At 40.9% G+C, this 22,523-nt stretch overlaps 1 protein-coding gene across 1 annotated transcript in view; it reads left to right on the top strand.

The window, feature by feature from the left end:
* Window positions 1-22,523, top strand: part of TMEFF1 (transmembrane protein with EGF like and two follistatin like domains 1) — a 125,828-nt gene that overhangs the window by 67,933 nt on the left and 35,372 nt on the right. The window contains exons 2-4 of the mRNA XM_065830896.2: window positions 5,050-5,159; window positions 9,422-9,551; window positions 18,325-18,351. Coding sequence (XP_065686968.1) covers window positions 5,050-5,159; window positions 9,422-9,551; window positions 18,325-18,351 — 267 coding nt within the window. The remainder of the gene's footprint in view (window positions 1-5,049; window positions 5,160-9,421; window positions 9,552-18,324; window positions 18,352-22,523) is intronic.

Genomic DNA, 22,523 nt, shown 5'->3' with positions numbered 1-22,523 from the left:
CAACTGTATCACACACAGGGACTCCCAAAATTATGTCTCCTGTCCACAGCCTTTGTATAATGGCTCCGTAGGCATTTGTATGACTTGTGGCAGGAATGGCTGTACTGGGTGCACTTTGAAAGAGCAGTGGGATGGGGCCAAGCTTGTAGATTAAGGTGCTAAATGTTTATGTGTAGATGTGTGCATGTGACCTAAGTGTCTGAGCCAATGTCAAAGTCACTCTAGGTGACAACAATCTAAAGTAACTTAACCTAGTACCACCTGGGATGCTTGTATGTCTGCATGGGACTGACAGGACCTACAGGAGAGCTGTGCTGTTTTGTTCTGAGCTGGCAGCTGAACATGAGCAGATTTGTTCCGGGGTATCCAAACTATTCCCTGGAGAATCTTTTTTGCAGTTATTTTAGTTAGCTTTGATGTCACTCAAACTCACCTTCATGGTTCAAATGGGCAGGCTGTGCTTGGGAATAACTGTCTCTGGGTATCATCTTCGTTGTAGGGCAAAGGGTGTGACTGGTAGGTGAAGTTTTATTCAAGGTTTTGATTTAAGACACAGGCTATTACCGTACTTGTCATGTGAGCAGCTCAACTTTATAATCCTTAATGGAAAGGTGTTCTTTCTTTCCCCATTAAGTTCTCCAGTCATTCCAAAATAATTTGCCAAAACCAGAATGGTTTGCCAAAGCCAAGCCAAAGTCATAAGTCTGACTACCAAAATCAAGTAGGTTATAGGTTTTCTGCACATTGGATTTTGACTCTTCTGTGGTCCTAAGAGCTCACCCAGTCATAATGCCACTATCTCCAATATACCTTGTGGGCTCTAACATACCCTTATACAACATAATTGCTCCTCTGAGCCCTTTCCCAAGACAATGTTGACCCACTACAGCTGTTTTTATAATTTTGGGGGTTCTTTTAACCTTGTAGAGTAGCAGACTCTTGACTTCAGAAAGAGCAAACAATTTGTGGGACAGAAAAGCAGCAGTGAGGCACCCTGCACTGCTTCGCTCTTTCCTTCTAGTGAGAATGGTGCAAGCTGCTCCCCTTCTTGTACCAAATCCATATGTCAAGAAGAAAAGGAGGTAAGGGGGTCCCAGCAGATCCCCTGTTTGCGGGGTGAAGTGGGGGGTGGATCTGTTTCCCATAAGAAACAGAAAACAGGCAGGCAGGCAGAGATGGTTGTTCCCAGGCACAGCTGAAATTTTCAAGAGGGCCAAATCTGGCAGCACGGCTACTAAACCCACCTGCTCACCTCCACATGGGAAGAGTGTTTTTTGCATCCTTATATCCATTCATGATTGCTATGTACTATTGCCAACCTGAAGAGAAACATGAGTTTGGAAAAAAAAAAAATTGCTTACGAAGTTACCAGATTTGCCCATCTTAGATTTCACTTTATTCTCGAAGTATCCAGATGGAAGCAACATGTTTGATGTTCTTAAGCCTACGAATTTGATTTCATATTCAGGTTCAGCATTTTGACACATGTAATTTAGCTATACCAAGAGGTTCACGCCTCAGAGCAATGCGTTTTGAGGTCACAGGCAAAAAGCCAATCTCTAGCTACTTTTATTAAGCTGTACTTCAAGTTCTCTGAACTACTGCTTTCTGAAAAACTCTACTTTCTGAAAAGTTCAACTTTCTGAAAGGCATCAAAATGGAGAAGGCTTTCCCCATTTTTAGTGATGAATCAAATTGTCATAAGGTGAATTCATTTCAAAAGAGGGGAAAAAAACCCAAAAGACCTTGATGCTGGTCTTTGCTGCCATATTCCTGCAGGTTGCTCTGTGCTGGTCAGTCCTTACACCACTAGGAAGTTTATTGGCTGAACAGATATCAGCAAATCATTTTTGATACCTTATTTCAGGTCTTTGGAGATTAATTTTATCATAAATTTGGAAGGCTGATTTAATTGCACTAATTATATTTTCTCCTGGGAGTTGATGGATTACTACTTACCATCTTCTTGCTGTACATAATGAATCACACTGAGGCTTTCTCTTATTTGTATCTGCTAAAAGTCTAGGAAATTAGTTGCGATAGTCATTAAAGAAACATGTAAGAAATTACCCCAAACCATTTGCTACATGTTCTTACTCTTTTCATGGGCCTGTTCTCACATACGATGATAATGATTCTGTTCTTCTGGAAGTAATTGCAAAAGCTCCATTTTAATTCTCTCTGTGGGGAATCCACTGAAGAAGGAGCATATTTCACACATGTGAGACATTTATGGTTCCTCTTCACATCGCTCTATTAACCTCCATCCTCATCTATTCATTTCTGAACTGAATGCTGTAGATATCAAAGTCATTATGGCCCCTGCACTCCCTGGTACTTGTGATTCCATCAGATGTAATCACGCACATGTCGGACGCTTGATTTTGCAGCTGCTGGAATTTGCCACTGACAGGAAGGGAGGGATCAGGTGGCATCCTGTCATGGAATAAAGTTCCTCTGTCACGTTCAAGTGCCAGTCACCAGGATATCTTTTCTTTTGTACAGTTTTGGAAAATCATGTTGGCCCCAGGTCTCTGAATGACCTTCTCTGCTCAGCATTGATCTCAGGCAAAAAAGCTTATCATCAGTATTTATTCGTTTATGTGCGAAGGCAGTCAAATCCTAAAATTAAGTAACCCTTAGAACTGTGTGCTTTCTATTATCTTTATTCTTCCTGTGGATTTTTTTTTTTAATTAATTAAGTTTTTTTTTTCTTGAGGTGAGGGGAACTCACAAGAGCTGCTGCCCCACTCCCCACCCCCATCTTCACTTGTCTTGCCATAATTTTCTTCTGAAATCTTTCCCTTTCTCACTGGTTTTGCAGACAGAGCAATAGCTATGTTAGGAACAAGTACATCTCTGGTTCAGCCTTGATGCTGAACCGCTTAGCTGGGGACTAGTAGGACACCCCTGGCTTCTTTCTCCTCCCGCACAGAAAAGTGAGGTCCCTCACCCCCCACCATGGCGAGGATGCTCCTTCCTGGGCAGTCGTGTGTCCTCTTCACACAAGAGGACACAGAGGTCAAGCGAAGGTCTGCACAACACCGCTTGGATGCTTGGACATCGTGTAGACCCTCAGAATTTCAAGCACAAGTTGCAGCTGCCAAGGGCTTTCTTCTGCCGATTGGGGGTACCGGGTAGGATGCTGTGAAGCACCAAGTCCAGCAAGCTTAGTGGAGTGTTGAGAAATGGGGACCTGCATCTCTTTATTTTCCTGAGGTGATGAAAACAGGATTTTGAAGACTGCATACGCTGTAATTTGTCTATCTGGTTACTCCCTTTCATAAATTGATTTTTCTCAAATGCAGTATCACCTAAAGGTGTATCCTTCTTTCAGGTATGACAATCATTTCCCCTTAATTAATCTTGATAGTTTGTTCATCTTCATGGAACAGATCTTCACGAGGAGAAGGAAAGGCACATTTCCTTCAGGAGCAAGTTATGAACACACTAAATTGAAAAGCTGCGATATTCTGTCACATTTACTTGGTCCCTACAACACCGCACTCCCGTTTGATAAATGACGACATTAAGAACAGCATTAGAGAACACGTGCACAGGGTTGTGATGGCAACCAGGATACCTAACTGCCCGTTGTTACACACATTGCCCTCCTCATTTATGTCTTCAGGAATAATGGACATATAGGGAAAAAAAACCACCAAACAATATTTCTTTTATTTTTTTTTCTCACAGTTGACAAAATGTTTGGATTATAACTGGACCTTCCATTGGGCTGTAATCCTGTAACTTTAGTGCTATGAAAAAATACATAATTACACTATATTAAATACAGAAGCATATGACACACAGTATAATTTATTACATAAATTATTATATACTTATATATTTATATAAACTATGTGTATGGGTGTATAATGTTGTGTAAACCCCCAGGAGCAGTTTTCCAGGGTGTCTGTCACTGTCATACCGAAGTGCTGACATTGCTGTGAGCAGGAGGGTGACTGCCTATTTAAGACTGTAAGTGGCAGCAAGCATTATTTTCTTCTGCTTTTGACCTACCTTTCCCCATCTCTGAATAGCTGGCATTCAGTGCTTTCTTTAACCCAGTTATCTGCATAGGCCATGCTTATTAAAAGTCACCGTCATTATTTTAAATCACAACACCATCAATGAATTTCCTCTGTATTGCTATAGTGTCCTGGAGGTTTCTGGCTCGAGACGAAGTACAGACAGCTTTGAATGATATCCTCTGATATGAGGGCAGCCTTAAACAGTGGTAGGGGATTTTTCCAGAGCCCTTCGTGTTATTTTCACCTTTTAATTGCAATTGATAATAACAGCACCATTCCCACATAGCCTGGCAAGGTCACATGTAAGCTAACCCTGACCACTTCCATTATCCCACCAATAACCTCTTTTGCTCTCTCTATATAGTTCAAATCAAATACAAGCTTACTGAGGCAAGAGCTGCATTTTTGCTCCGTATTTTTATGCAACAGCTAAGACAGAGGGCTCTGGTTCATTACTCCGGGTCCTACAATGCGAGCACATTATAATAGTTTAAACACACTCTGGTTTATTTTTAGAAGGTTAAGCGTGTAGGCAAGCCAGGGATTGCAAAACTGGGCAGAGAAATTCTGATGTTTTAGCTTTTTTTCTTCTTCAGGACCTTTGTGGCGAGTAAGGCAAAAAGAGGTAGCAGGCGAGAAACATGGGCTATGTGTCATGTAACTGTCCTGACTGCTACTAGGTGCAACTTTTGCGAAGAAAGGTTTTGTACTTGGAGCATCCCCAGCAGAGGGGGACATGGAAGGGAATTTGGGCAATGCAAACACGTGCCTGCTCTCTATCTGTGTGATGAAGTGACATTTAGCTACAGCTGCTGTGCCAACCAGACAAAGCTGCCTCTGAGGAGCAGGACGAAGCCAACACAAGGCAATCTGGATAAAGCCCTGGCTTTTTTCCTTTAATTTCTGTAGGGGGGTAAGGCAGCTGGGTGGCTTGGTGGGTTTGAGAACAAGGCAGTCTCCAAAATTACTCATCTTACAATTTATTTTCTGTCTCCTTTTTCTATTTTTTTCATAGAGTTAAATGTAAGGGAATCCGATGTAAGAGTGTGTGATGAATCGTCATGTAAATACAGAGGAGTGTGCAAGGAAGAAGGCGATGGTGTGAAATGTGTATGTCAATTCCAGGTAAGGGCTGCTCACCTTTTTGTTTGCTATTTCTGACTGATCTTTCTAGGTCTATTGAAGTATTTATAGAATCGTCACTTCAAAAATTTTGCTCATCAACAGGCTTATATAGTGTAACCATAGGCTCCTTGATGGCCCTGATTGGGATGGTACGTGACTGAACTTCACCAGGGTGTGCTCAGGGAGCAAGTGGAGAGCGTGGCATCACATTTGCTCCCTGCATAACTTTGGTAAGTCAGCTGGCAGCACAGAGTGACGTGGGGAAGAACGAAGGGCCACCATATGTGTTAGGAACCCCACCTGTGACCGGTACAAGCCAAAGTGGGGAGTGCCAAATGACACCCACTCTTCATCCCCACCTTGCCTCATCCTGCCCTGAGACCCAAGATGGGAGGGCAGGTGACCCAGAGCAGGGTGTCCAAGCTTTGTCACACATACTAGATGAACCTTTATACTTCAAATGCGGTACTTATTATGGATTGTTTACTCTAATGCCCAGTATTTAGGGCAGGGGTGTCAAGCTTATGTTCACCGGGGGCCACATCAGCCTCACAGTTGCTTTCAAAGGGCTGAATATAATTTTAGGACTGTACTCCTATGAAAATGTGAAAATGTGTTTGACACCCCTGATTTAGAGGGGTGTCATTTAGCCACTCACTCTGCTGGTGGCTAGATGTGGTACATTAGACCCTGAAAGATCTTAAGGTATTTTGAATACCAGATAGTAACAGAATCATCAGTGATCATGAAGTTTACGAATGAAAATTGTGAATTAGTACCCCTCAGGAAAAAAAAAAAGTATGGAAATTTGATTTTAAAAAATCCTCTGAACTTTCAAAACGTAGTAAATAGCAAGTTCACTTTGCTTCATTGGTTTTTGAGCCTTTAGTTTACATTTTGGTAACTATCATGGCAATCCTTCCTCCCCTCTCACCCCTCGCTTTTTAGATAAAAGAATACTGAAGTTCTTTCTTTTCACAATTTATAGCTAGGGCAAATGTATAAAATATTATGAGACTCCAGGTAAAACTGCAAGATGTGGCAGTGTTATCAGCTGGCCCTGGAGTGGGCTGTCCTTCAGTGTTTCAAAATAATCGTGTTCTGTTTCCAATAAATAATAAATCAAGGGGAACCAGAATAGCAACAGTGTGTGTATGATCATATACTGGTTTTGGTTTCCAGTGTTTCAGAGCTGGCTTTTGATGTGGTGTCATTCAGGTGGGTACCTGTGCTGAAGGCATCCTACAGCTTACATCCCATAAGAAAAATGGGATCTGACTGCTTTTCAAAGGGAGAAAAAATTCTTGGGAGAAGAGGTTTAGTCATCAGCCTTCACTCTATCTCTAACTTTTATTTATGAAAAATAATAAAATCAAAACCCAGTAATTATTTTTAAAGTTAAAGAAATTCAACCCTAAGCTAAGCAAAGGTGTATTTTATTTTCTGTAGACAGTAAATTTTATGACTTCCTAATATCCAGGTCATGAGGACTAAAAAATGAACTGGCCCATGTGATAACCTGATACTTTGTTTTGAAGAATCTGGTTTTAAAATCAATATTATTTTTAGGCTAATTGTAAGCTTACCTATATTTCTTGAAAAAATAATCCTATACACTAAGGAAAGAATTCTACAGGTGAGGAGAAGGTGGTGTATTTTTCAGATATAGCAGGTTGAATTCTTCCTGTAACTCTCAACCTTAATTATTCAGCTACAACTATCACCACCACAGAGGGATACAGCTGTTCACAGCCATCCTTGAACTCAAGCCAAGGCTGGCACAAACCATCCCTCAGATTAAACCACCCCTCAGATTCAGGAAAATGCACAGAGATTTCAGTTCTTTTCCAGACATCACCACTCCCTCCTCCTCCTCTTTATCTGCCACCACTCCTGACCTGGCATCATTTCTTAACTGTTTAGTCTTCTGAAACTTTCAATATTAATTGTTTGTAGTTTTCCCTCCAAGGATCCCCTTTGGAGATGGAGTGGCTGACAAACTTATGTGTTGTCACCGAAAGATCTATAATGTCATGGCAGCAAGAGCTCTGCAGGCCACGACCTCTCTGAACACCTTGTAGGCTTTTCCTCTCTTATCAAGTCATCTAACCTAACATAAAGCGAGTTACCTGTTTCCCCAGAATCAAATTTACGAATGAGACTGTAGGAGACGTGCTGAAGGATTCAGTTGTGCTCTGCTTGCAGTGACCTTAAAAGATATCCTGAGTTTCTGCAGGCCTAGTGAGGAAAAAGGATAACTTCCTTTTTATTATAATGGAGGTGGGAGATAACATGTGTTCCCCAAATTTTTGGAAAGGTCTTTTGCTGTCATTTGGATGATGTTTTACAAAACCTAATCACCACCTACTGAGTTATGGACAGACATGGGGAGGTGAGAGAGAACTGGCACAGGGCTCTTTTTCGATCTCAGTAAGAAAAGCTCAATAACAAATAGTTTAATAAGATAACTGCTTTAATAAGACATAATAGGAAAATGAATATAAATAGGGAGTAAACCTTATATCCCTTCAGATGCTGGGCACTCTGCAATCACAGAGCATTGGATGAAGCCCAGATGGATTTTCCCATGGGCTGCTGCACAAAGCAGATCCTGTCCATGGAGAGATGCTCTTTTTGTCCTTTTGGTCATTCAAGCTGTTAGAGGATTTCCTCACAAGAAAACCACTCCATTCCTAAAGGAGTCTACATGAGAACTTTTGGCTGCGCTGCACCAAATCGCTAAAGTCTTACCAAACTAAAAAAAACGAATCACTTTGCCTCTCATTTTCTATCCTCAGGACAGAAACCTGCAGCTTTAAAATAACACAGCTACTTTAAGACTGAATAGAGAATTATCTATTGGAAAGTATTGCTCATTCCAAGAGTTGCCCGTCTAATTATTCCCTAGAAGTGACTGTTCAGTGTGAGATATGACAGGACTGATGGTTGTGGTTGAATGTCTGAGAGCTATTTACTATGGGAAAGTATTACAAAACCGTTAGAAATAATTTTCAGAGCTGGCAGCATGATTTATTTCTGTTTGTGTATGCTTAGCTCAAGTTGGTCATCTGTGGCAGGATGACAAAGGAGAAAGGATAATTCCCTTCAAAATGTTCTAAAAATTGAACATTTTGATGCTTGTGTATGCCAAAGCACAAAGAAACTGTTGTGGTAGACACTTGTTTGGAATTTGGAGAAGAAACTGCATTTTGGGGCAGTTTAGCTTAACTAATGCTGCTATTTCTATGTGAACAGTCGCTGGTTGAACTGTACCAGTTTAATCACACACTTCACATGGCTGAGAATTTTGGTGGCTAGTCTGAGTCTTTCTTCATTGCTTTTTGTTGTTTGTGGGTTTTCTTTGCCTTAGGGTTTTAAAGATGCAAAAAGTGTTTGTAATTACAGATGCCATTGCAGCTCCAACCAGAGCTCCACACAGTGAAATGGGGTTTGGATCTCCAGTTCCTCAGGGAGAGATGCAGCACTCGCAGGTGTTAGGTGGATTGCCTGTCTCAGTGTATTTTCCAGCATTTTAATACACATTACATACACAAGGGGTATATAATCCGTCTTGCTTAGAATGTAAGAAAACAGCAAAATAGAGGCCGCTCCTGCCAAAGCCACTCCAAATGATAAATTTTCCTTTCTTTCTTTTTTTATATGTACTAACTTTGAGCACAAAATTTTTCAGTATAGTAATACAAAAGCATTATCATAGCTGTTGACCAACTAAATCAGACTCATGATGCTCATGAATTTAATGAGAGGCGATGATGGTTTTCCACCTCTCCTGAAAGATTCCTCTATGATCAAAACATTACTAAGTCTCCCCTTAAGCACTGTTCACCTAAAATTTTCCTTTGCTCTGTTTCATCCCACTGTGCCTAGTAATACATTCTTTTATTATCTTCAAGAAGTTCGCTCCTTTCTCAGTGTGTTTATCCTTCAAATACTTCTAGATGCTTGTCATATTCCCTCTAGCCATTAATGAGTCCCACTATAGTTATTCTGTTCTTTTAATCTTTCCTACTGAATTCCTATGTTCAGCCCATGTGGAGTTGGACTATTATTTCAGTGATCTGGAAGGAATACATATAGTGATATTGAGAAACTAACATATTTTAAATCTTTCTTTAGCGAACAGGGTTATGAGTCACTGCTAGTAATCATATTTACACAACTATCTTCCTATGTATTAATATGCAGTTGAGATTAATCACATGGTTTTCTATGACTGAGTTACTTTATAATTTCTTTTTCAGTGTGACACAAACTATATTCCTGTTTGTGGATCAAATGGAGACACTTACCAAAATGAATGCTTCCTCAGGAGAGCTGCTTGCAAGCATCAGAAAGAGATAAGAGTGGTATCAAGAGGACCCTGTTATTCTGGTATGTAAAACATCACTTTGTGTCACTAATGAATGATGTTATATGGTTAGCTCTTTAATTTTGCCCTTAGCTCCAGAGATTTTAATTTTCATGCATTTCCTAGAATAAGATAATGTGGAAACCCCAAGACCTCTTTAGTGATGAAATACAGTTACAGAGAAGAATTCTGATATATCTTCTGATATGCTAAGAGGTTAATAAATAAACATTAAAATTAGAAATAGCCTATCTCAGAAAATAGTTAGTGAATGCTTCTGTCTTATGTGTAGAGGAGCCTTGATATTCATCAAAAGGCTTACAACAAATTTGGAGCAGACTCCTAATTAGTCGTTTCTTTCTAACTCATTTATTGGATGTACATAATTAGTGTGACATCCACCAAGTAACACTGATCACCCTGACTGCCACTCTGCCTGTGTCCAAGGCATCATCTTCGACTGATTTAAATTTGTGCCATTACGTTGAAGGTATAGAAAACTCTTACAAAATCATCATACCTCACATTTCTAATGGACTGTTCTTTTCCATCTTTCCACGCACTGAAAACACAGATTTTCCACCTGCTTAAAATACATGGGATGGGTTTTCACTGTCTTGAATGCTCTTGGACACAGAAGCTTTATCCTCCAGAGGTCTTCTGAACCTCTAAACAGCCTCAAAGCTGGGAACAGCTGCCTTTCTCAGAAATAAATTAGATTACTCAGTAGCATCAACAACTGCATTCTTTGGTACATAAATAGCACCCCAATAATTTCAGTTGTGGGACATTCCTCATCTTTTGATACACAATAGTTACTCGAATTAGCCTGAGCAATGGTTAATGGCAGCCAAAAGCATGATTACAGATCATGTGCACACTCCCAGCTAGCTTAATAACTTTAGTTATCAATGACAATTTAGAAGCAGCAGCCTGGAACTCACTGGTAGCTGCAACATCCTATCTGGAAATTAGGGTAAATATTTGGGCAGTGTACCCAGGCCCAGTTCCTTGCTGCGGCTGCCAGTCCCAGAGCTACCTCATTTGAATGCAGCGTGGCTGTTTTACACGAGCTACTCTAATGCTTTTGACTGCAGCTCAGACTCATACTGAGATTTGTGGTTGTTTACCAAGGTCCAAAACAATCTATGACCTTGGTCCTAGAACTGAAGGAAACCTGCATTTTGTGCCCTGCTCAGCCACATAACTCCAGTTTACCTCAGGCAGGTGACAGAACTTACCTTTCTCAATCTGCCACCTGTAAGTTATCTCCAGATGCTGCAGAAATGGGAAAAAAATGCATTACAGTTTTGGAGCACTCATTTCTATAACAACACCCAAGAAGTACGAAGGTTTGAACAGAAGATGTATAAGTAAATATTGTTTTTTATTTCATACTGAAATTATTTTAAAAAACAGACTTGCAACATGAAAGGTTTTTTTTCCCTCACTAAAATAAAACCCTAGGGTAATGTTTAGGTAACAACAACAAAAAAAGTTATTATTCTTATATGCTTTCTACCCTACTAAGAAAAAGACATTTTGAAATGAAAAAACAATTCTTCTCAGCCTCAGGTTAATGTCAGCTAATTACTATGTTACTCAGCTGGTGTGGGATTTTTTTTTTAACCTCTTCCCCCTTTTCTTAAAGTCCTATATAAAACCCAGGAAATGCAGCATGATTTTTAGCACTCAGTGTAGTAGATCCAGACATGTGCTGAGACAGAATTGACCAGAAAATACTGGTACTTTCCAAATCTGAGGCTGTGATTCAGGCTGCATACTGCATTTCCACTGGCGCAATTTAAAGCGCTTCAGCGGGGCTCTACCAGAATGACACCTGTGACCCCAAGTGTCTGACATGCTCCAGCTGATGTGAGAATATTGGATGATAAAAGCCATCATCTGGAACCTCACCATGCCCTGCTGGCTATCGTAGGTCATCGAGAACTCAATATATCTGTAACACACATATATTGAGAATCAAATGTCCAAATTAAAAATTCCTTTATAGACTCCCATTTATTTTCATATAGTGCTTCTGAATTTGCTAAGGAAATGCTTTGCCCTGGGATGTCATTGGAAGCTAAGCATAGATTCACTGGCTTCCTATCAGAGTTTCGATATTTCAAAGAAATGTTTCATCCTAGTGGGATGTACCTGCAACAATAGGACAAAATTCCCCCTAGTGTTGCAACAACCATTTCATATTTAAAGTACTACAGACTTCTGAATCTCATACAGGAATGAAGTACTTCCCATTTGCTAGGGATTAGTACCTTCTGAAGCTAAGGCCTATTTCAGACCTATTTCTTGGCAGGTAACATTTGAATTATTTTTTATGTTCTTGGGTGATTTAGGAGGGTATTTATATATTCATTTTTATTTGAGTGCTCTCAGAGTTGCGAGATCCTAAAATCAGCAACGCTAAAAAAAGAGTCAATCATAGGTGCTTTAGGAATGAACAAAATGCAAGTTTTCCCATTAGAAATGGTGGTTTAGAGATGGTTTAGAGAATGTATGGCTGAAGATTTGGGGATTGCATATAGATATCTTAACATTTTCAAAGCCCATTTTTCTATGAAGGGACATTGTTTGTTCATATATCTGGGTTTACAGAGGTGTTTATGTGCCTAATTACCCCTGGCACAAGCTGTGGGTTTCAGCCAATGCATGTAGCCCTGTGTTGTAAAATCCAAAGAAACTAGGAAAATGAGTGAAACAGCTTTAGTGTTCTCTTTGCCTAATGCCTTAATATACCTTTGAGAAATGATGGTTCAAATCAAGCTAAATACAATTTGGCCTATGCCTAACCTGGCCTTTTGCATTCATGAAGGAATCATCTGGTGTGTGACTGGATGCAGATGAACAGAGCTGTGAAGCAAAGTCCTCACTGGTGGTACTTCCCACCTTCCGTAGCTGCTTCTCCTTCCTCTGTGGGATTATGTTGTGAACAAGACCAGAGCACTGTCCTAGCTTTTTTTCTTTTTAAATTTCTTAACCTTATCAGTTCCCAGTTTGCAGTTCAGCCCACAAACAAATACAGAGATGGGACCATCCAGCACGGCAGGAGGAGATGGCAATAGCTACACTGGGACTCCTGCCAAACTCATAGCATCAGCGGTCTTGCTGCTGACCTGAAGCCTTGATCAGTTCATAAAGGGTGACATTACACTGAAATCAATTCATGTTATGCCATCTTCTACTGGAGGTTATCCTGAACTGGCTTGCTAAACAGATTTAAGAAACCAGGAAGAGAGGGCAGTCGGGGTGCTCAGAGCATTGGGTATCACCAAGTCCCTTGATTTCGTCTGCCTCCTTTTGTTGGTAAATTTATTGTCTTTTATTAGTTTAAATAAAATAATTTAGTAAATAAGAAATGGACCTTGACAATTCATTTCTAAGAATGTGTGTTCCTGTTAGCCCGCACACAGAGCCACGATTTTGACTGCTGCCAGATTTATATTATATGCACATGAAAATGTAACCGCAAAATTATGTAGTACTTGATATATTGTAATTATATATTCTCAGTGTACTGTATTTATTTGGAAGGCACAGTCTGTTGCTTTCTGTTGGGATTTCCAAAGTAAAAAAAAAAAAAGGGCAATTTGCAGACCTAGAAACAAACACTATATCTGTTAGATTTAAGGAATTATTCTCTTAGGAGTGGCTTTAACTTAGTGTTCTTCAGTCTGAAGTAATCAAGCTCTTACTCTGAGTTTGGATGCAGATATTTTTACAGTAGATTTGTTGGGTTTTGGTTTTGTTTTCTGTGGGAGGCTTACAGTGAAGCATAACCAGATGCACACATTGTCCTGAAAATAAATATAATAAGCTCAGTTTAATCCTTTTGAGGGAGTTAAGGAAGAAATTCTAAGCAACTCATTTCTAGATTAAGGAAATGTGAAAATAACTCTTTATGCTCTCTCAAGAAAGGCATAACAAACCTGAAAACCTTCTGTAAAAGCATTCATTCACTCTGAGAGGTGACGGAGACCCTGATTCCCAGAGCCAGTGCAGTACTGGAGCTTTCGTGTCCAGGCTGCAAGGAGGGTTTGCAACTGTACAGTGTCACTGTTCTGTTGTTAGGAAATGCTTTGGAAGGAAAGAAATAGGCTACCCAGACATATCTCATCAATATGTGCCAGGATTTAATATCCTGTCCTTTGTTTTTTGCATGGCATAAGCACATGGCTACCAGGATCAAGTGATAGCAACCACTTGTTCCCTGAAGATGTCAAGGCAAATGGACATTCCCCACACACAGCCCCGGCAATGCAGAGGTTAAAAGCCTGTCTCCAGCAGCCAGAGGCCTTGCAGCTGCTGGCAATTAGGCTTGTCAGCAAAAAGAAAAAAAAAACACAAGCTCCTGCTGGCATATCTAAATCCAGGGTAATTGCTAGCAGGCAGGCTTGTTTCTGGAGGGTGGGATGGCTGAGGTGGTGTGTTTCTTCCCAAAATTCTTTTGTGCAGCAGTGAGAGCTCTGCTCCGCTGCCAGCAGTGGGAAGTTGGAGCTTATTCTGGTCCTTCCTCTGGTTGTTGGCTTGAAATGGGCTGTGCTGATTTTACATCTCTTCCAAAACATTGGTCCTTGTGCTGCTGCTTGGAGATTTCAGGGACTGTGCTGCTGCTGCAGGAGCTGATGGAGTATTGCAGCATGCTGAGGAAAGAGGGAAAGTTAAAAGCTCTCCCTGGGCAATTGCAATAGTTTATTTTCCCCCTCTACTCTGCCCTGGTGAGGCTGCATCTGGAGTACTGTGCCCAGTTTTGGACTCCTCAGTTCAAGAAGGACAAGGAATTACTGGAGGGAGTCCAGCAGTGGGCTACAAAGTTATTAGGGGTCTGAAGCATCTTTCTTATGAGGAGAGACTGAGAGAGCTGGGTCTGTTCAGCCTGGAGAAGAGAAGGCTGAGAGCGGATCTCATCAACGCTTATAAATATCTCAAGGGTGGGTGTCAAGAGGATTGGACCAGACTCCTTTCAGTGGTGCACAATGATAGGATGAGGGACAACAGGCACAGACTGAAGCACAGGAGGTTTCATCTAAATATGAGGAAAAACTTCTTTACTTTGAGGGTGCCAGAGCACTGGAACAGGCTGCCCGGAGAGGCTGTGGAGTCTCCTTCTCTGGAGACATTCAAACCCGCCTGGACACATTCCTGTGTGATCTGCTCTGGGTGAACCTGCTTTAGCAGGTGGGTTGGACTAGATGATCTCCAGAGGTCCCTTCCAACCCAAACCATTCTGTGACTAGTGCTCTCAGCACTATGTCTCATGCCACCTGTGGAGATCATGATGGTCATCTTTGGTAGCAAATTCTTTATAATTTTAGCCAATCTTTACTTGGCGGTGCTCTTGTATACCTAGGGTTAAACTGCAGCAAGCTTGCCCTGTCCTACCACGGAGAGGACTCCTTGGTTAGCTTTGTTAACCAGGAAATCCAGGCTGACAGGGAACTAGGAGTTGAGACAGCAGCTGCCCTTTCCCTCTTCCACTTCTGACTCATAAGATGAGCAACCAAAGACAATTGCATAAAAGAGTGAACACTATCCAGGATTTGCTCAGTGAAGTTTCTGGAGTGCTGGTGTGGGAAAACCAATTTCTGCTTGATGAAAAGAAGTGGCACGTACTGTCTTTGTACTAAAACCCCCACAGCTATATCCCAAAAGCTTTAGGACAAAATCCAGGAATTGAGTATAAAGAGTATAATAACTCTTGGGTGACAAAGTTCAGATGCTGGAAATCCCTTCTCAGCTGTCAGCTAAGCTTTGCAATACCCAAATTCGGCAAATACATCATTTTCTGGCTTTGTTTCCTGGAGAACAGTGTACAGTTTTACCTTCTGTGTGTCAAGAGGCATTCTGTTTTGCCCGTCGCTGAAAAGCTGCTGACCTGTTTCTTACACAGATCTAAAAAAGGTGCAGTGTTTTGGTGTTTCTTTGCCTGCCTCTCTGTGAGCAGGATCAGATAGGTTTGCTCTGGAGGTGCCCACTGGATCACCTGCCCCATGTGAATCAAGTGGAAGGGTCTGCTTGCTTAAGATTTGTCAGTGGACTGTTTGTCCTCCTGTTCGTACTTAGTGATTTGGAGCTCTTGCCCTGAATGGGGAAGAGACGGGCTCAATTTTCATGCTAGTTTGAGTTAAAAGCCATCCCTCCTGAATAAGACAGGTTCTTTTGGGTTTGGAGGGCATACCTTCTGCCTCTGCACCAAAGCAGACCCATGGTACTCTCCTGTTCAGAGAGAACCGAAAAAAAAAACCAAACAAAAACAACCAAAAAACAAAGGGATTCTGACTGTAGCCTGATGCTTACAGTGCTCAGATGCTGCCGCTGATCCATGTGCTCCTTTATGTATTTTAGCCAGAAACTCCTTCATGGATAAAAGCAGTTCACAGCAGAAGCCTGTACATTTGTGTATAAACATATTTTTATAAGCCTATTTGGAAAAGAGTGGCTTAAGTAAAGAGAAGTCACTCACTTTCTGATTACTGGTCCATGGCTGAAGGGGAAAGCTCTTTCTGTCCAGCTTCCTCGCTTGTTTGGGCATCTTTCTTGCCAGGTCTTGGTGCATGGAGACCACTTTTGGAAATCCCGAATTGGTTAAGGGCCTCAAAAGAGCAGGGCTGCTTGTCCAAGTAAGCTTCAAAAAATGCTACTTTTTAAACCAGCAGCTGCTTGGGGAAATGTAGCCAAGACTCAGAAAAAAAGCAGGAACACCAGCTTAGTTTAGCACAGTTACCCTGGAGACAAGAGTCCTCACACAGCTTCAGGGCTCAGAGGGGAGACATGAGCTGCCAGTGAAAAGCTGAAAATGATGCAGTGTTATAGAGGATGACACTTATTTTTTTAACGGTTTCTTGAGATCTGAAAGCCCAGAGGAGTGGGAATGGATCTGTCCCATTACTAGGATATCCTGCCAAGTGGAGGCAGAGTTGCCCATGGACTTCATGTATATCAACTCAATAATCTATAGAGAGGATTGGTCTGAACATCACCTCTGTCACTTCTATACCTCTCTCATTGTAGCTTGTACTATGTGATGGTACCTCCCCTGCTGCACAACACCTCACGATATAACTTGAACCCCTCATACTAGAGCAGAGCGCCATTTCTCACCTTGGGGCTGAATGCACAGGGGAAGGCGGTCAGAGAGTGAGAGTTGGAAACAAAAACATGGAACAAGTAAAGTTTCTTTGAGACATTTTAACCTTTGTTTCTTACATGAATTACAGGTTAAACTTGCTCATGTTTGTCTGTCAGCCTTCTCTCCCCTAGAACAGCTTATGACACAATTTCACCGCTACAAATAAGCCTGTGTTCTTACTTCATATAAGTAAATTATACTCCTTCGAATTTCTTAATGAAGCAATACTGCATATTTCTCAGTGACTCAACAGTGATATTTTATATGGGGTTGTCTGCTTTGTCAGTAAAGTGGGTCACTATCGATGGAACAAAAGCCCTTCTGTTTTTGCATTTGATTCTCCAAGGTAATAAGATCAGTCTATTAGACATGGAATAGTGGTATAGGAGGAAAGAAAGGAAAATATAGGCGGAGGAAAGAAACCTCTCTATTCCTGATACTCCATGTGACAGGAGATTATTTTTAATGTGTAAAGTGACCCAGTAACGTGGAATTTCACACTTTCATCCACGCACTAGAGGGAATTATTCTTAGAAATATAACTGCTTAAAGAAAAAGTGGGGGGGAGGGAACTGAGCAAATAAAGGGTTTGGTTTTTCTTTTGATGTGAACAACGAGCTCATATGTGGAAGTAAGAACCACACTCCTGTCTCTGTATGGCCTCCTTCTTCTTTCAGATTTGTGGAAATAAATTCAGTTGCCTTCTCCATCAGCAAAGCAGGCATGAAAGAAGAGGTGTGGGATGAGCAGTGTGTGTGCTCTGCTCCTCTCATCTTCCAGAGAAGCTGAGCTCACGGGGATGAGAAGTAATTCACTGACAGTAATTGCCATCCCATCCTCTCCTCTCCACTTCCTTTGTGCAAGAAAGACAGAGGGAGGTTTGTGACTCAGAGGGTGTGTTTCAGGGCTTGTCTTTACCGCTGAAGACGCTGTGCAGAGCGCTGCCCAGCAGGATGCCTGTCCCTGTACAAAATCCTGAGCCAGCTCCGTACTGCTCTGAAGTGGAGTTAGTTGGCCTGGGGTGGTGAGGAAGCTCGAGTCCTGCTGACGCTTGAATGCAAGGGGATGCAGCCACAAGCCGTCACTCATCAGATGCTAATCCAGTCAGTCTAATGTCAATGAAATAACTATGCCATTAGAGCATCCTTATATGAAGTGACTGACTCAGCAGAGGAGCTATTTTGTGGGTAGATGACTTAAGCCAACTTTACTTTGAGCACCAGTTGTCTTCTGGAGGTACTTCTGCAGTCACGTGATATATATATATTACTCTTTCATGTACCACTCCCAGGGCCAGGGTAAAAAAAAATAAATATTCCAACAATCAGAGTCTGCACTCTTCATCTCTTTTGGTTTTAATTCATTTGAATAACTAACAGTCAGAAAAATGCTAAGAAAGCAATTTAGTTTTCAGTATCGAATGATGCTGTTCCTTGAGTAAAAATATCTTGCCAGGCAAGAGAGAGAATAGGGCACAGTATGCATGGACAAACTGTATTAAAGGATGCCAGACTTTATGTGGGATGTTTGTTTTTATACCTGGCTCGTGAAATGTAACACCTGTGTAATGTTTCACAGTGACAAGTTCCTGAACAGCTGCTCCCAGAACAATATTTTCATTTGCTCCCCCTGTGTTTCTTTTTCAGATAATGGCTCTGGGTCAGGAGAAGGAGGTGAGTACTAAACTCAAGTTACACTTCCTTTTGGTCTTGCTTTTTTGCTATATGTGTATCGGTTTTATGTACATGGTTGCTGTATACCACATGAATTAAGGAAAAATTATGACAACTTAAAAATAAGCTTTAACATTGCAATGTTATCTGATGATCTCAGAAGAGTATTTATATAGGAATAGGTTGTAGTGTACATTTGACCAGTGTTGTTCTTTCAGATTTGACCTATATAATTTGTTGCCAGCAATACAGTGTAATATTTAGATTCCTGTTTCACCTGTATTTCACTCCTGGAAATGTCCATTCACAATAAATTTCTTTCTTTTTTTTTTTTTTTAATTCATTTCCTTAGTGTCTACAATGTCTACTTATTATTTTATCCTTAGTCCAACATATTGCCTGAAATATATTATTACAGTATGATAACTGTTTTTAACAAATATTTTACATGTTTCCATTCAAAGCTGTATGTTCGAAACTCGTACTTGTAGAAGTGTTCCTATCTTTGAACACATCTTAACCTTCTTCCAAGGATTAAAAAAAAAAGGCATGATTTTATGTTAATTCTATATTTGATACTGCTAGAAAGAATATATATAGAATGAAAAATGTGAGATATAGATATAAACAGACAAGGAAAAGCCATTTTGCTTTTAGGTTTTGCTTGTATTAAGAAAGTGTTGCAGTTCATACTGATGGGACTGAGTTTTGAAATACTGGAAATCTTGTATAGCTACATGAAGATGTGCTTTTGTAGAAGACAATCGATGGCATCGCTGTCTGTCTAAACACAACAGTTAAACTTTCCAAAAGTCAGGAGCTAGCTCTCTCTCTTTTCATGTGTGGAGTGACAGGGAGGCATTTCCCTCCCCTTTACTAAGATGCTATCAGTAAATTCCTGGGCTGCTGCCAGCACATGGCTGTTCTCACCTTTGTTTCCTTTTGGAGCAGTATCTGAAGGAACAATTTTCTGCTCAAATGCTGCCTCTTCTTACCTTCAATGGTGGGGTTTTTTTTCCCCCAAAACTCTTCTTCCTGAGATTGTATCATGCTCTTTCCCAGCTCTGTTTGCTTCTCCTTCCCCCTTTGTTCCCCAGCCTGTTATCCCACTTCAGCTGCTCCCCGCAAGCTGAGCCTTGCTTGCCTTCACACTGCTATTCACTTCTTATAGGAGACAGATGACAGTAATTTAGTCCACATCTGACTTTTATTTTTGGAACACTTTTAGAAATGTTTTAATGCTCTTGGGATTTTTTTTTCAGTATTTCCTAATTGGATACAAAAATCCCCATTGAAGTCCCTTGTATATGTTACTGTGTTGATCTGGAAGAGATTGGCAGCTGACTGACAGATGTGGCGATTCTTTGGGTAATTTTATGAACAATTTGGAGAAAAGCAGGACAGAACATGTTGTGTCTTTTGGTTAGGCTGCTCACTGAAGAGCTGAAAGATGCAAGTTCAAATATACTCATTGCTTGTTCTGGGATGGGGGACTGAACCAGGTCCATTGTCTCTTGGTAAGAGAGGTCCAAAAATGTGTTTCCCTTGGTCACTGCTGTTGTTTCTGTTCTCACTTGAAATATTCATTGAGTCGGGGACAAAGGCAGCAGGGAGGAAAGCAACAGCCTGGAGGCTGGGAGGATGCATGCTGTAGAAAGGCTTTGTTAGTTGGGTCTCAGTGTACTAGTGAATTTTAATTATTTATGCAAAATAGAATCAGATCAGCTGAGGAGATTTGGGGTCCCTCCATACTACCTTGTAGCAGTGGTTAGTGTGTTGCCTTGAGAGGTGGAATAGGTAGGTTTGGTTCACTTCAGGCACAGAGGAAAATATTGAATCTGGGTTCCTTGGCCCCAGATAAGTATCTGCCCTGCCTGGATGTTGAATAAAGAACGGACAACATACCCACTGCCTCCTGCAGCAGCCTTGTGATGTTAGCCCTTCATTTATTTGGCTTTCTTCCAAGTGCCTTTGGGCCACCTGAAGTGTTCCTGCACCTGTTCAGTATGAAAACAGTTGTGTTTAGTTCTTAATTTTAGATAGAAATACCACCAGAAATTGAAAATCCTCCTTGGTACTTCTTCTTTTGGATACATCTAGGTGAATTTGTGACACATTGAACTAGTACCGTTCCCATCCATGTTCTCACTAAACTGGGCGCTGGGTAATACTTCCACAAGACAGTTGGCTAGTCTTAAGCATATTGAGTCATTTTCTGTGTGTGAAAGCAATCCTTCAAGGGATGGAATTCACTGTTGCTTTGATTACTGAAGTCTGCTTTGGCCAAAAACTCCAAGAGTATTTTTGTACTCACAATATTTTTTTTTTTAATCTGGACTTTGTTTTGTTTCATTTTTCAAGTAACTGTAAAACTGTTACAAGGAGACACTAAAAACGTCAAGGTTGTATTATTAGTTGAGGGAATTTAGAATTAAAACCAAACTTCTGAAAGAATGCTGAACCTATTGAGGATGGAGGTGCATTGTTCAGGATCCAGACAAAGAGAAAGGACAGGAACCCGGGCAGAGGGTGACCTGCAGGGTAGGGATGCTCCCTGGTGCACATCACAGTCCTGCCTCCATGGTTCTTCCAGCTATGGGACTGATTGGAGCACAGCACAGCTCCTTCCTGACCCAGCCTTCCCCATTTCCTTCTTGGAGGAATCTAGGACATGCTGAGATGTAATAATCACCCTGATCATTTAATATGAGGCTCTTGGCCGAGGGTACACAAATGGGAACCAAGTTGCATGAGGAGCTTCTGTAGCCTGTGAGTTAGGTACAGCTACTGCTTGTAAGTACAAGGAAGCACCAACACAAGTGGAAAAATGCAAGGGTGAGAGGGAGCCAGCAAGTGAGCGAGCATGCTAGCTTAGAAATTTCTGTTTTCTTCCTAGGATTTACATTTCCAGATGTTAATCACGGAATCAGTGTATGCTATGTTTCTTAAACACACAATTAGTGTGATTGTGTATGCACCAGCGATGCTTGCACACACGGAATGGATGAATGCAGCTGCTTGTATATGTTCAGAAAGCATTGCGATTGCTGTGCAGCAGATGTGCTGTTTGCTGGTAGGTTTTTAACTGTGAAGAAACAAACGTACTGGGAAAGCATCTGAGCTGTACTTTTCTGTTGTTACAGCTCTGCCTGTGACAATCTTCACAGCTGCCTCATGTGTGGCTGAGATTTGCGCTGGTGGTTCTCACTGTTCTCTTTCATTTTCCAGACACAGAACAAACTCATTAATGATTCTGAAACTTGACTTCATGCATATTTTCCCTCCTACTCTCAAACTGTATGATGTTAAATGCATTCATTTTTATGTCAAAAAAAAAGGTAAATTCAAAACTGATTAAGAAAATTCACAACAGTCCTCTTCCTCAAAGATTATTTCAGACAATGTCTTGCCTTAGAAGTTGTCATGTGCCACAAAAATGCTATAGACTGTGGATCCAGGTTCTCTCCCAAATCATGTTTACTGTGACAAAGATACTAGATTTTAAGAAAAGAATTAAGAGTCAGAGAATTTTTCAGTATGCCTGAATAGAGATGAAGAAGCATCATTTTTAAGCATGACACAATTGCCTAGTTGCCCCTTGACATTCTGGATAAGCGATTTCCGTTTTCCACACTCTGAATGCACAGTATTAATAAAGAGTTGTAATAAAATTACTCATTTTGCTCATTTCAGAAGTCTGAACCTTCAATTAGCATAATAAAAATTACACTTATGAAACTATGCTTTTGATCACTTGTGGCAATAGGTATCCTGAAGCCGCTTCTAAGAAGAGTATGGATTGTTAATTCAGAAATTAGAGAAATTTCAAAAACCTCATTACCATTATCTTTCAGCCCTACAGAAAGCAATGTCAGAGAGTGGGGACTCAAACCTAAAAAAGTTGCTTAGTTGAGGTCACAGCTGAAGATGGTGGGATCCTTCAGATTTTCATTTAACGCTTGGGCTTCTCTTTGCAACCTTGTGTGAATCATTCTGCAGTTTCTCAGTTCTGAAGAATACAGTCATAAAAGCAGCTCCTGATCCACTTTGTTTAAACACTGATTTGTTAGAGTTTGAGGCACAACTGGTGAAAGAAGAGTTACAGGCTCAGATTTATGTTGTATATTGCAACTGTATTTGACCTGCTGGATGTACTACCACAGCTGGTAGTT

The sequence above is a fragment of the Patagioenas fasciata genome, chromosome 2 (genome assembly GCF_037038585.1).
Source record: "Patagioenas fasciata isolate bPatFas1 chromosome 2, bPatFas1.hap1, whole genome shotgun sequence".
Classification (NCBI taxonomy): domain Eukaryota; kingdom Metazoa; phylum Chordata; class Aves; order Columbiformes; family Columbidae; genus Patagioenas; species Patagioenas fasciata.
Note: the sequence above shows the minus strand (reverse complement) of the source record. Positions and strands in the feature narration are given on the sequence as shown.